At 30.5% G+C, this 15,051-nt stretch overlaps 1 protein-coding gene across 4 annotated transcripts; it reads left to right on the plus strand.

Moving 5' to 3' along the window:
* Positions 1 to 33: 33 nt before the first annotated feature.
* LOC134696982 (post-GPI attachment to proteins factor 2-like) lies at positions 34 to 14,930 on the plus strand. 4 transcript variants are annotated; one of them, XM_063558950.1, is made up of 7 exons: positions 34 to 233; positions 4,152 to 4,163; positions 5,951 to 6,209; positions 6,836 to 6,951; positions 7,834 to 7,942; positions 10,751 to 10,899; positions 13,399 to 13,578. In XM_063558950.1, exons 1-6 carry the CDS (start codon positions 81 to 83, stop codon positions 10,897 to 10,899), a joined length of 798 nt encoding a protein of 265 aa, XP_063415020.1. In that variant the 5' UTR covers positions 34 to 80; the 3' UTR covers positions 13,399 to 13,578. The 4 variants fall into 4 exon arrangements, with proteins under 4 accessions (XP_063415020.1, XP_063415019.1, XP_063415023.1 ...); XM_063558949.1 differs by lacking the exon at positions 10,751 to 10,899 and having other exon boundaries at positions 13,399 to 14,930; XM_063558953.1 differs by lacking the exon at positions 4,152 to 4,163 and having other exon boundaries at positions 43 to 233.
* The last annotated feature ends 121 nt before the right edge of the window (positions 14,931 to 15,051 follow it).

Below are 15,051 nucleotides of genomic sequence, written 5' to 3' on the forward strand. Positions count from 1 at the left end.
GTTTGAAAGAACAAAGTATCTAACCGTAATTTTAAAGAGTATTCAACACCAAGAATAAACAGAATAACCAATAACCGAAAATGGGCTCCCAAGGAAATAATGGATTACTTTTCCAAATCACCATAAATAAACTGGCAAAGATAATGCTTTTTCTTCCATTCTTTGGAGCAGCATTTTGCATTATTTGGTCGATAATCTTCGACTTTGAATCTTCAACTTCTACACATTGCAGGGTCAGTTGAGAAAATTTACAAATTCAACCCTGGATATCATAATCAGTATCACTATCAACATAAAAAAATTACAATAACAACCATTTCGTACCATTATTTTATGAATGCTAGATTTTGGAATGGTTGGGGAAGATCCTCATGTACAATTGTATGCAAATACAATGTACTTGGAATCGCACAAATTCCTGAAAACATTGGCAAAAGTTTAACCCTCTTGCTGCCGACTGTTTTTCAAAGCTGCATTTTATATGCCAGAAAATACGACAACTCGACATCTGTGACGTAACATGCCAAAAAACGCCGTCTTTTGATATGTGTCATCTTGACGTAATGACCATTACATTTGGGACTTCTTGGAGAAAAAAAACACTTTTTAATCTTCAGTCTTTTAATTGAAAGAGATACAGCATTAATGAGAAGCTTTCATAAATTTGATCATGGACATATGTGTCCCTCCGTCAGCAAAAGGGTCAAGGTAGCAATGCACAGTTAGAAGTTTAGTTTCGCATTATGGCCCCTGTGAATTTTTAAATATGAAAGTTTTTGTACAACAAAATAGATATTTAGATAATTGAAGAATAATATAGCCTTCTCAGTGGGTTTATATGAACATTTAGATTGATTTTAACATGTTTTATAGGCCATTTCTATGATTGACAGTCCATATTTTCCTATCCGTACCGTTCATAGGTCCATAAATTATTGTAGTGTTTATCAACAAAGATTTTGCGCTCGATCTTTTCAATTCAATTTTATGGAAAAACGAGCAGGGAAGCATATGATTTTTTTTGGACCACTTGATAGATATAAACCTATGGATTCAGGAAAGGTATCACTGTAATTCATTGAAATTTTCCTTTAGACCAAATTTTGGAGACTTTTGTGACATGTTCACCCCCCCTTTTTTGCTATATTTTGTATCTAAGAAATGCAGATTGTTGCCATGGTTACACTCAAAAGGGATTATATTTCACACTGATGCCCATTAGAAATGAAATCTATGGAAGATTTTCTTTCTACAAGTATATACATGCATAACACACATATAAAGCCTTCTTTGTTAGACAGAAGGGGAAAGAGGGTGTTTAAAAATTATGAGTGTCAATTTTAAGTTTTTTTCCTAACTGTGTATTGCTACCTAAAGACATCACATAAAGCAGGATTTTTGAGTAAAAACAAAAGGCATAATGAGCAACTTGACCAAAAAAAACAGGACCATATTTATGTAAAAAAATGTCAGAATAAATTAATAGATTTTTTTGTCCCTGCGGTTGCAGAAAGGGTATTAAGTTTTACCCTGTCCATCTGTACATACATGTACGTCCTTTGTCCAAAAGTTGGTTTCCTCTAGTTTGCTTCACCAAATATTATGAAACTATACACAATGCTTGATACCACTTATTACAGATCAAGTTTGAATTTAGATGGCATCACTTTTACTATTCTAGAGTTGTGCCCCTTTACAAATGGAAAATTTGCTATATTTTTAAGTTTCTGTTCCCTTACTATGTTACTTTAGTTCGTGTCTAAACCAAATATTTATATGAAACTTATATACAATGCTTATTACCACAATATACAGATCATGTTTGAATTTTGGTGCCTTCACTTTTACTGTTCTAGAGTTATGCCCTAATTTCAAATGGAAAAATTGCTAAATTTTTCAGTTTTTATATAAAAATATCACTCAAAACTAATCAAGTATTATTTAATTTGGACCTTTGTCTATGATTATAGTTTAATCAACGCAATGTTGAATTTTTCCTTCCACTGATATAAAATTAAAAGTAATTTTTACCCTTCATTTCTAAATATATTTTAAAGTCTTCTTTGAAAATTGGAGTTATCTTTCTTTGTCCAGAATGGTAGTTGAATCAACTACAACCAATGCTTACAATGCAAAATTTAATTTTACTTCCTACTGATAAATTAAAGCAGTATTTACCATGCAGTGCCTACAAGCACTTTGATTACTGTCATAGGGTTATGCCCTTTTATGATTACTAATGAAAACTTTGCTGAATTTTTCATCTATTCTCTAACTTGCGTGACAAGTGAGTTTGTCTCAACTAAATGTTACAATGAAATATATATATATATAGCTTTTTACCACAAAACTCTGTGTAAGTTTAATTTTTGGAAGCATCACTTTTACAGTTCTTGAGTTATGTCCCATTATAGCATTATATGCTAGAGGGACCATCATCTATGGAGACATTCACCATTTATTTTTTTAAAGAACATGGAATTGAATTTACATCAAGTCATTAAAGAAAATGCTCAAGTTTAAGGGTTTGGCTCCTGAAGAACTTTTTCATTGACTTTGAAAAATATAAAAATTATCTTGCTTCACTTCTGTTAATTTTTCTAATTCCTGTAACATTTTTATGTACCTCACATCAAAGTAAAAAACTTCAAATGTGAAATTCAATGGTAACTAGTGTAATGAGTAGTAGGTATGAGCCATGCTCCATGATGTACAATGATGTATGAAAAGGGTGAGAAATTAAGGTTAAATATATCATTAGGTTGATATTATCACTTGCTTGTTTGATTATATCCTTAAGTATCTGAAACTAATTGGATGTCAGTATTTATTTTTGATGCAGTTATGTTATATTCACTGATGTTAGTATAGTACTATAAATCTACTTATTTTGACATTTGCACCTAATTAATACATTTTGTATTTGCAGGTTAGTATACCATGTATACATGGTATACATTGCACATGAAACATGATAACAATTATTAACTGAAATTCCATATATGCATATTGTCAGCTTCCTTAAGAGGGAAGCGCAGCCATGGGACTATTTTATATCAGTTCGTATGCCCCAATTGTTTTCATTTTGATGTATAAAAGGTTTCGTAAGTTATTTAAAATGGGAAAATTTAACCATAGGTTTTATTTTTTTGGTTTAATTGGTATATGATAGTGTACATGTGACTAACAAAATATATGAAACAGAGGGGTAACACTTGATATCTCAGCTAATCATCCCTACCAAAGAAAGATTAAAGTGCCAAGCCATTGGGTTTCAATTTTAAACAAATACTAGTATATCATGTTGAGGAGGGGTATTTGGGAAAATGTTAAATTTCGTGTGCCAAAAGGCAAGTGAAATTCATTCTCAAGACTGGTATTTTTCGCAAATACCCCTCAAGAACATGCTATATCTGTTTAAAAACACTGAATGTTATTGTTTAAAAATGCATTGATGATCGTGACGTTACAAGGGTCCAGTCGGATAGAGTATTTTTTGGCAAATACCACATCAGAGAGGGTAATTAAGGCATATCCTTTGGGCAAATACCCTGGCTGCGTTAAAAAATAAATATTGATTACAGTTAAGTGGTGAAAAATACACTAGCTGTCAACCAATCAAAATCCAGGATTCTTACATACATGTAAGGTGTAATTATATTATAAATATGATTTTTTTTTATATAATTTTGATCTGAGATATGTTAATTTGGAAGCAAAACTATAATATGAAGGTTTTTTTTTAATCTTATTTCAATTTTTTGTGCACCATATAGATGTGGGTCCACACTTTAATATCTGTTACAAACAATTAATTGATTTGGGGGAGAGGGGAGGGTCTCAAACAACGAAGACTTACAAATGAACTTTTGAGTTTCAATCATTTATTATTAACAGTTCATAAGTTTGCTCTCATTTTTTATGCATATATATATATGCTTATAACTATAGATCTATGCAATGTGTATGTATATAGTGCCTAGAAAATCAACCTAACAATGTTAGAGTAGATTTGATTCGTAACTTCCTCCCTGGCGCAGGGGCTGGAACCTGTATCATCCTGTATCATATCATGTATATAGACACATGATTATAAAAAAATCTTGTCAATTTCTGAATCATAGCATATTTTTCACTTTTATTTTATTTAGTTCCGCAGCAAGGTAACATTGAAACCAAAACAAGAACAATTACCATGATAATTTTGATATCAGTTTAAACACCCAATGACATTTTCTGAATTCATTTGTGAAAAAAAACAACTCATTGAAAGTTCAAAATTAAAATAACAAGATCCTGTTGTCATGGTTTTTATTCTTTAAAGGAAGTTGTTTACAGCTTTTGAAATTTTTGTATGAAATCAGGTTTTGTGTAATTTAATAAATTCATGGTAATTGTTGTTTTATATTGTGCATGTTAATGTTGCTACAATCAAATAGCTTTTTATATTTAGTATGATTTTACCATGGAAGCTTCACATGATACTAACAATTAAATGGGGTGTATTTTGATAGTTAATTGAGAAAGGCTCTTTTTTTTTATTTCTTACTTAAAGAAAGTTCAAATATATTTTAGCATGTATGGTTAAAAGAAATGTAGTTATCAAGTTATATTGAGGCTTTTTGTCTATAAATCTAAAAATATAATTGTCACTGGTCATATATATGAATAATCCATGGTAAAAATATAGGAGCGTAATGTGTGTCATCAATAATTTCTATGTTTGAAATGATCTGTAGTGTTTCCATCATATGTATATATGTCTAGTCAGTCTGCTAAAAACTATATCCAGCTTTCTTTAAATATATTTTGTGTCCCTCTCCTGTGTAAATGTAATCAACAGATTCAAGCTTAAATCCTTTAGTTTTAAAAAGAATTTTATAAATAATTCTCTTTAATAAATTGAAAGTTATGGCAGACAGTATAATAGATTTGTTATTATTAGTAAAGAAATCTAACTGCATGATATGTTTTACTTTTATCAATCATTTTACCTAATATAGATATTTTCTTTATTACATGCATGCTTTAACTTATCAACCACTGTTTATTATTAGTTATTTAATCTTGCTTGTGCCAATAGTTTTTGTTTCCTATGCAAGGAATGCTTCTTTTTTATTTATATACCTGAGGGATATATAATTCAGAAATTTTTGTGTACATTTATTATTGCCATATTTGAAGAATGAACATTTATATGAAATTAATTATTGCAATTTCAATAAACTTGGTAAATATTCCATGTATTCCTTTAAATAATACCATCAAAATAAAAAAATATTTTGTGACACTTCATTATACATTGCACCTATTCTGATGCATATGCAATAATAGATCATCACAAACAATTTCTGAATTAACAGTGCCAACACCAAGTGTTTTAAGTATTCAATTTTCTGGTGAGGTTGATTTCAGAGTAAGTATTTATGATAGATAATTGATATTTTCTAAGCAGAAGCACTAAAGGGTTCATGCAATTAAGGCTGTACTTCTTTCGTCAGTAAAGAGTTTTCAGTTTAAATTAAGTAGATCTTTTAGGGTAACAGTCTGTTGAGTCATTAATTATTCTTCAGTGATTTGTGTATTATTCAATCTATTGCCATGTTAAATATTATTCATGTTATTTCATTAGATGTTGTGGTTTTTTTTTATGAAAAAGTGTTTATGCAAGAACATTAATGTTTGGAATGCTCAAGTACTAAACTCAATCATGTCAATAATAATTTGTTTTCTGCTATTTTTTGTAAAAATGCAAAACTTTAAATATTGCTTCCAGTATTTGCTTTGAATTTTTGATAACATTTATTTTAATATACTTTAAATTAAAAGAGCAACTCCACACTTCTGTATGTGTTTAAACCCTTTTCACATTAGATTGAAAAAATGTGTTAAAATTACATTGGAGTATATTCATTTGTACATTATGATAAATTTATATTATTGATTTCAGGTCAAGAATTACCTCCCTTCAATAAGTTCAGCTATAGGTGGCTACACACCTCAAAGATATGTATGGAGAATATGTATAGCACTTCACTGTAGTCCACGTTTCTTTATAACAGCCGGATACTACACATTTAACACACAATTCCATGTGGGAACGAGGAACAATATATACAAATTCTTAGCTGGATTGTGTGCTATTTTGAACAGTATAGAAATTTTAGCTTTAGTTGTGTTGACTAATATATCTTCCATAGAAAATTTTAGTAAGTAATTTACATGAATAGTTAAATTTTGTTTATATACTGCCAATTTGTTTTTACAGCTGATCAAAGCATTATGGACATCCAACACATCAAATTGTTAAATTAGACAATTATACAGATATTTGTATTGACTCAAGTCCAAAACTGTCTTTTAGTAGCTAGTATCACTCAACTACAGAAAAAAAAATCATTTTCAAGAGGAAAATAAATATGAAAAAATGTGTCTTCTCACCCATATTTTATGGAGCAAATGCCTGAAGAACTATAGCTAGATTTCAAATTGATATATTCTAACAATGATTTTTGTTTAAGTAAGTAATTTACATGAATATTTAAATTTTTCATATATCCTGCCAATTTTTTTTACAGCTGATCTAAGCATTATGGACATCCAACACATCCAATTGTTAAATTAGACAATTATACAGATATTTGTATTGACTCAAGTCCAAAACTGTCTTTTAGTAGCTAGTATCACTCAACTACAGAAAAAAACTCATTTTCAAGAGGAAAATAAATATGAAAAAATGTGTCTTCTCACCCATATTTTATGGAGCAAATGCCTGAAGAACTATAGCTAGATTTCAAATTGATATATTCTAACAATGATTTTTGTTTACTTGTAGGTATTCATGAGAATTCTTTTATAACTTTCATGGTGACTTCTGAATGTTATATGTTATGTAGCTGTATAGTATTTAAATGGGGGCGTACCAGTAATAATAGACAGATGACTCCAAAAGTAAGTACAAAAAATGCAAATGTGCACCCCAACACATTTCAACATTATTAAGTTCATGCGCGGATCCAGAGGGGGGGTTCCAGGGGTTGGACCCCCCTTTTTTTTGGAGGATCAATGCATTTGAATGGGGACATGTAATTGGAACCCCCCTTTGTCCTGGGTTAGGAACCCCCTTTTTTAAAATGGCTGGATCCGCCCCTGAAGTTACATACATTAAAAGTAAAATCTGAATTTTAAAGGAGAGAAGACTAAAGACAAACACCAAATAGATATATAAGAAAATGTGGTATGTGTCAAGAGTGCTAACAAGAAAACTCTCAATCCAAGTCGCAATTTGTAAAAGTAAACCATTATAGGTCAAAGTATGGCCTTCCACATGTATCCTTGGCTTATCATGAACAGCAAGCTACAAATACCAAGATAACAAAATTTAATCTGTGCTCTTCTTTTCAGGTGGTTTCTCGATATTGCTACAGTTCTACTTCTGTTAGATGTTTATGTATACATTTGTTTTACCTTACCATGCTTACCATCATATTTTAACCAAAGAGAATTTAGTTTTTTACCATTAGTTAGAGAAAGTGCATGGTCATGTATTATAATTTGATTTATAACATGTATATAGACTTTTATTAAAAAAAATATTTAAAAACCAAAGGTATTGCAATTCCTTTTGTAGACAAACATTTTTTTCCATCATTACCATGTGCTTTGTTGTGTAGATACAAGTTATGTCAAATATTTTTTTTTTTTTAGCAATTTAATTCACAAAGATATGAATATATGCTAATTATCAATACATATATTTTTTGAGGTGATGAAAACTTTTCTTTGAATGTTCTAATTATGAATGTACTGTTAACGTTGTATGTTTATTTGTAGGAAAAAAAATCCTTTCATTACAAAATTGCATTATTCCTGTTCAACATCAGTTGTTTCTTCATAGCAATTTACCTTTACCTCCGACATAATAGTTACTGTGAAGCTGGCGGTAAGTAAACTTTGAAGTAGTGATATCTGTCTTGGTATGGGGTAAATTTGTATATTGTATTTATAGATATGATAGATATGTTGTATGGATTTCTTAGCTTTATTTGATTTCTATGATTTAAATATAACAGACTTTTTTTTGTATTAAGGTTGTACCAAACACTTTGACAATGACTTAAATTAATTTGGCTCCTTTTATTTAAAAAAAAAATTGACGCAATATTCATGATATTTACTTTGAACCTTTGTCAAAAAAAAAATCAGAAAAACTTGTGCAACACATTTAATAAAATTTCATTGTATATATAACAGTTTGACAAACACTAATTTGGACCATTGAGAAGCTAAATATTTCCTACACAATAGAACTTTAAAACTTTCAACTGAATTGTTACAGAGTTATCTCCCTGTTGTGTTATGTACTACTTTAAGACTCCTTCATATTAAAATATTGATCTGTGTTCAAGCTTTAATTACATTTAGATCTGTCAACCCTTCATTTTATTTTTCTGCTCTGGTAATTATTCCATCAAATGAAATTTCAGCAATAATTTTTTTGATGATGAGTTTTTTTACAACAAAACCACAGTATCCCCAAACATATGAAGGCATCTAAAACAGAAAGTAATAGAGACTAGAATGTTTTGTGTCCTTGGAAGAAAAGTTTGCATGGTCACAAGATCTAAATTTTAATCAGATTGTTAAGAATTGAAATCATATCTTCAGAGGGGAAAAAAACTATTAAGAATGGGAAGAGAGTAAAGAAATAGTTTCTCACTATTCTGTGAAAGTAGAACAAGTCTTAGATTACTGTAGAATGCTTTCAAAAATCTATTTGATGTAGTTTACTCTGTATTGTAAAATATTGTCATCATTTGTTTTGGTTATTATTATTATTTATAAACATAAGCTTTTCAAAACTCCTTGCCTCAGAAACATTTGTTTACCTGCATTGTCTTCTCTTGTCTAACATGTACATTTTTTATCCAAGGTATATCCTTTTAAACACCTGCTTCCCACATTCAGCTAATGAGCGCTTTCCATACCATTATGCTTTAAAGAATGAATTGTTGGTAATACGAGTTTAAGTTACACCTTTCCAGAGATAATTCATTATTTTTTATTCATATACATGTAAAACAGCATATGACTGCAAGACAATGCTTGCTTGGATAGAGCGTGCTTTTTTAAAAAATTTATATGTTACATATGTAACATAAGGTGTCTGTTGTTTATCCTTGTTGTTATGATAATAAAGGAATCCAGTGGACTTGAAGGCATAAAACTTTGCTCAGTGCTCTGATCACAAAAATCATGCTCGAAACATGAAATACAGCAATTTGATTGGTTGATTTTCGAGTCTTGAGTACAAAAATCATGCTCGAAAGTTTTATGACCATGAGGTGGGTGCCAGCAGTTCTCAGCCCTACTAAGCTTTTATATTTGTAATAGTACTAGGTTTCCTAAGACGTAATATCTTGAAGTGTCCACAAGACATCAAAGCGCAGGCCTATACATCGCTAGTGCGCCCACATCTTGAGTACGCCTCTGCAGTATGGGATCCGTATCGAAAACATCACATAGACTCCCTAGAAATGGTCCAAAGAAGAGCTGCCAGATTTGCGACATCAACATACAGTCGAGAACCAGGGACAGTCACCAACATCATGAAAACCCAAGAATGGCAAACATTAGAAACTAGACGGAAATCCAGTAGACTATGCATGTTCTACAAAGCAACACACGGAAAGGCGGCAGTCAATATACCATCTTACGTGAGAAGACCATCTACCTCAACAAGACAATACCATCCAGAAAAATTCACTCAGATCAGTACTTCCACAGATGCCTACAAATACAGCTACATACCACGCACCATTACGACTGGAACAGTCTGCCTCCTGAAGCCTTCCAAGTCACATCTCTGGAATGCTTCAAGGAGCAACTTCGGAGACTGCAGCTGTAAACAGAAACCACCTGTTTTTATCCAACTTTAATTGCACTTGTAAATACTGAGCACGCAGGTTGACGTTTGCACAGCAGTATCTGCGTTATGGATTTCCACTGCAGATCAATAGTATAGATGTAGATGTAGATGTTGTAAAATGTATTTTAATAAGTTGTCTTTAAAATCTTTTTTTTGCTTCATTTGTTCCAATGATATAAAAAAGAAGATGTGGTATGATCGCCAATAAAACAACTCTCCACAAGAGACCAAAATGACACAGAAATTAACATCTATAGGTTACCTTTTAGCCTTCAACAATGAGCAAAGCCCATACCAAATAGTCAATTCAAAGGAGAATACTTAAATGCGATTTTAATTTTATGATTTTGAGAAAAGTCCTGCTTAATTCAGATGAAATATTACAAAATGCCAGTTTTAAATATTGCATTTACAACTCTGTCGCATGATTCACAATTATTTCTGAATTTACAGTATATAATTTGCTTCAATAAATGTAGAATTTCATTATCAGTATTATCAAGTTTTCTATGTCTTTTAACTCATTTTTATCGTTTTTTTGTTACAATACTGAATGCAACCAAATCCATAATATATAATGTTTGTTCTATTTTTTTCATTTTCAAATATTTAGTAGATAAGCTAATGGTATTAAGTTAGATCACGGATACCTGATAATCGAAAGTAATTAAAACATATTTTCATGCCCTTAAGGAATAGGAAAGGCTTGAATATCTTCCTTGGAATTTACATATTGGTTCCCAATCAGTAAATTGAGCACAAAAAATCCAAAGTTATGCACAAAAAATCCAAAATTATGCACTATGATATATTTTCTTGCAGTGTATTCCTTGTTTTCCGCTTGTGAATACCTTGTTGTATTTACCAATATTGCATTCCATGGCACTACCGTAATTGACTTTGAAGGAACAGTCAATACCATTGCTCCATCACAGTTGGTTGAAGATAAAATTTCAAAGCGATATCTATAGGTAAATCATGCACCAAATGAGGCTCAAGAATGTTTCTTCTAGGTATAAATCTTTTTAGAAAATGCTTTTTATTTAACATAATCTCATCCTTTGTTTATGGATTGTCAGTTGCCATATATTTATTTTTCGTGGAAAGCAATTTTCATGGTTTTGCAAATCTCTGCATTCAAAGCCTAAAGAAAATTTGAATTCATTGTACATTTGAATTCATCATTAACCAGTACCCATGAACCACGAAAATTTTTATCCAACGAATAAAAATTAATCCAAGTATGTTATTTGGCAGATTTTAAATGGTGTCATTCAAAGTCATTGAGAGTTCAAAGTGGTGAAGTTGAACTCATCACTTCGAAAAATTTCACTTATGCGTAAATTGCCATTACAAGTTGGTTGACCATTATGAAATATCTGTTTCCAAGATGATGACCAAAATGTTCCAATTTTTGTTACCGCAATCCTGTCCTCCTTTCCCCCTGTAAATGACCTACATGTATCTAATAAGACTTATAACTTGGTTTGTACTCAAGTGAGCAATTGAGCTTAAGTGAGCAACATGACACCACATGTGGAGCAGGATCTGCTTACCCTTCTGGAGAACCTGCATCATCCAGGTTTTTAATGGAGTTTGTGTTGGATAGTTTTTAGTTTTTGTATGGGACATCAAATAATTGTGTACTTTTAAATTTGTTTTAATCTAAGTGATATTCCACAAATTCATGTTTAACTCAAGTTGATTTCTTAATAGTCAGGGTAACAGCTTCTTCCTGTGTTGCAATGCTGTTCTTTAATAGCATATTTACATACATATCATGATGTTTATGTTTTGTACTCCTTGACTAATTGTTATTTTTTATTTTTCCTTTGGACCCAAGGTTTGTCTTTACAATAAAAAATGTTTTTGATATAGGTCATGTAGGTCAAGGTAAATAAAGTCTTTACATGTATTTCAATGAAGTCAGGTTCATATCTCTTTTTGTTTAGTAAGATCTGAGTAAAAGTTTTAAAACACATCTGTTATACATGATATAAGCATAATTCCTGACCTACATAAAAGATCATGTATTGAAGGTCAAGGATTAATCTTATATCAACTTAAGGTCCATTTGGTGTGATAAAATCATGTCTTTGTCATACATTTATATAGGACTTTAAAGTTAGAGGACCTGGTAATGTTCTCACAAATTAGGTCACAGCTAACAAAGTTTAAATCTAGTGTGACCTAGTTTCACATCAGTTATATTAAGGTTACAGCTTGTAGATTTATATAAATGCAATATTAGAATACCATTCTTGAGCCATAGTGATACTAATTTAAAAAAAAATTAATCCAAATTGTAGCAGGTTTTAGTTTGGATTTAGTGGTGTTTCTTAAATGTTCTTTTTGTCTAAATATATATATTCCTTCTTTATTAACACTTGTTACATATTTGCATTATGTGCAGATAAAGTAACATTTCTTCATATACTAAAAGATATTGCAATGTGTTGACCAAGTGAAGAGTAAAATGTCACAGCCTATTGCTTCCTTAATCCCTCGCTTGAAAACTCACATGGGTGTGCACTCACACAAACACACACCTGCACGCACAGTAATGTTACATTTGATTTATTTAATCTTTTGAACATTTTCTTTCAAATTGGATCAAATAACTACAAACTATACATTGTTGGTGGATTGGTGAATGTAACAGGCTCCCTTTCAATTTTGTAAATTTTCTGGTAGATGTGATTGGACTTAGAACATGTTTATCATATTGAAGGCAATATTTATTCACCCAAGGATATCCTTTTGCAAGTTTTTTCACAGAGTTATTTTAATGACTTATAACTGAATGATTTCTATTTATTCTGACTTATTTTTATAATAATTTAAGTTTTTTTAAGACCAGCATATTAGGAGATAAGGTAATGGTATTATCACACAGAACTACAAGCTATAAAGAGCCCCACTGACACAATTGTTTATTTATTTACATAAATGGTTCTTTACATTTCTTTATATTCTACTTCAAAGTACCTTCCTGGTATATGAAACATGATAAGCTGGTACACAAAATGTTATGTTATTTCATTTATCACAAATAAAATGTTTAAAGTTATTATATACGGTACATTTTTAATGCTGTTGATTTTGAATATCTGCAAAAGAATGAAGATCGATGTATAGCTACTTCAGTTACTAGGTAATGTTCATAAAATCAAAAAGATGTGGTATGAGTGCAAATGAGACAACTCTCCATCCAAGTCTCAATGAATAAAAAGTAAACTATTCATGCTATTATAGGTCAAAGTACACTTTCATCACATAGCCTTGGCTCACACAGAACTACAAGCTATAAAGAGCCCCACAATGACTAGTGTAAAACCATTCAAACAGGAAAAACAACACTTATCTATATTTAAAAAAAAAGAAACAAGCAATACTTATGAACCACATCAACAAAAGACAACCACTGAACAACAGGATCAGTATGTGTAATTATATCTTATCTATTTCAGTTTACAGCCAGTTCGCCTTCATGGAATATCTAGTAGTGTTATCTAACATAGCATATCATTGGACAATGTGCTTAGATTTTGACGACTATGTTTTGGGATTGCGTAAATGCGCTGAAAGCATGGAATTAACTATCATCAAAACTGTGTAGCAGTTAGAACATGTGCAGACTTTTTTTAATCACTCTAACAATAGATGAGCATTATTACTTTCATAGAATGAATCAAATGCCAGAATGGCCAAAGGAAATACTCTTTATATTTGTTTTTGATTTTTTTATGTAATATACTTACAGAAGCAAGAGCTATAGTGATCATTGTATCTTTCATTCATTTTCCCAGACATTGATGATATTTACTTAAGAATGTACTTAGGTTTCGGAATGTGTGTCAGATTTTTCGGACTCCTTCTTTCTCTCCCTATAATTCAGGGTAAAATATTTACCCCATAAGACACATTTTTCTTTTCATATTACTTCATAAACTTATTAAAAAGAAGCTCCGTAACCTATCAATATTTTAAGCTTACTTTGTTTCTTAACTAATATTAATGTTCTTTCGACCTATAGTACTGTATCAGTTTTAAATTTTTGACTTTGAAAATTTCACTTATATTAGTTAATAAGTTCATCCGAATCAAATTAGTTATTCAGACTTATGATATCCCCTCTTACAGAAACTTGGGATATAGGGATCATTTTTTTTTCATTTACTTGTTTCTAATCCACACTTTGTATCCACAAGTCCTAAACCAGTGGCATTTTTTCATTGAAGCATTTAGAAAATCTTTAGTAACTAATGGTAATAGGTAACTCCTAGTTTATATTTTATGCAAGTTATTTAAAGGGTTTCTTATATCAATACAAGTACAACATATACAATATCATTGCTAATAGCCTATAGCAATTTGGGAGCAGTTGTATGAATTTGTAAGCTCCAAAAAAAAAGTTAAATTTTCCAACGATTTCACTGCTGTTTTTTTAATCAAATGTACAAACTACAGATGCTCTTCAGACTTCTCAAAAGATGAAATGGTTGATAACTTATTATATTTTATTTACAAGATATATCTTTAGACTTCTCAAAAGATGAAATGGTTGATAACTTATTATATTTCATTTACAAGATAAATGAATTACATTCCATTGGACAGAAAGGGACCAGTCGCAACTGCCATAACAAACATTTATTGTGATAATTAAACTTTTAAAATCAATTTTGAGTGCTGAATAGAAAGTTTTCATAATAAATGACATGAATGAGTTGAGAAATGGAGAAATTTCAGAAGAATAGCAAAAAATTGCAGTGAACATATGCTTTATACAAAAAATTAACTTCATTTGTAACACAAATCAATAACAATAAAAAATGAAGATAGGACATCAACTTTATGTGAATACTACCGCATTTATTGTGTAAATTACATATATAATTATTGATGTCATTTTAATGTTATGTAAAAACTTGCCTGATTTATATGTATCTATGTTATTGATTAAATCTGTGATATTTTCTTTAATAAAATGTGCAATTAATGTTTTTATTTAACTCACTAGAACTAGGCAATTACCTTATAATAACAATTAAATACCATTGTTAAACATGCACCATTCATTGTAAGGGAGCTAGCTACCATTTGATTTTTATGGGGGGGGG

The sequence above is a fragment of the Mytilus trossulus genome, chromosome 14 (genome assembly GCF_036588685.1).
Source record: "Mytilus trossulus isolate FHL-02 chromosome 14, PNRI_Mtr1.1.1.hap1, whole genome shotgun sequence".
In the NCBI taxonomy this organism is placed as follows: Eukaryota; Metazoa; Mollusca; class Bivalvia; order Mytilida; family Mytilidae; genus Mytilus; species Mytilus trossulus.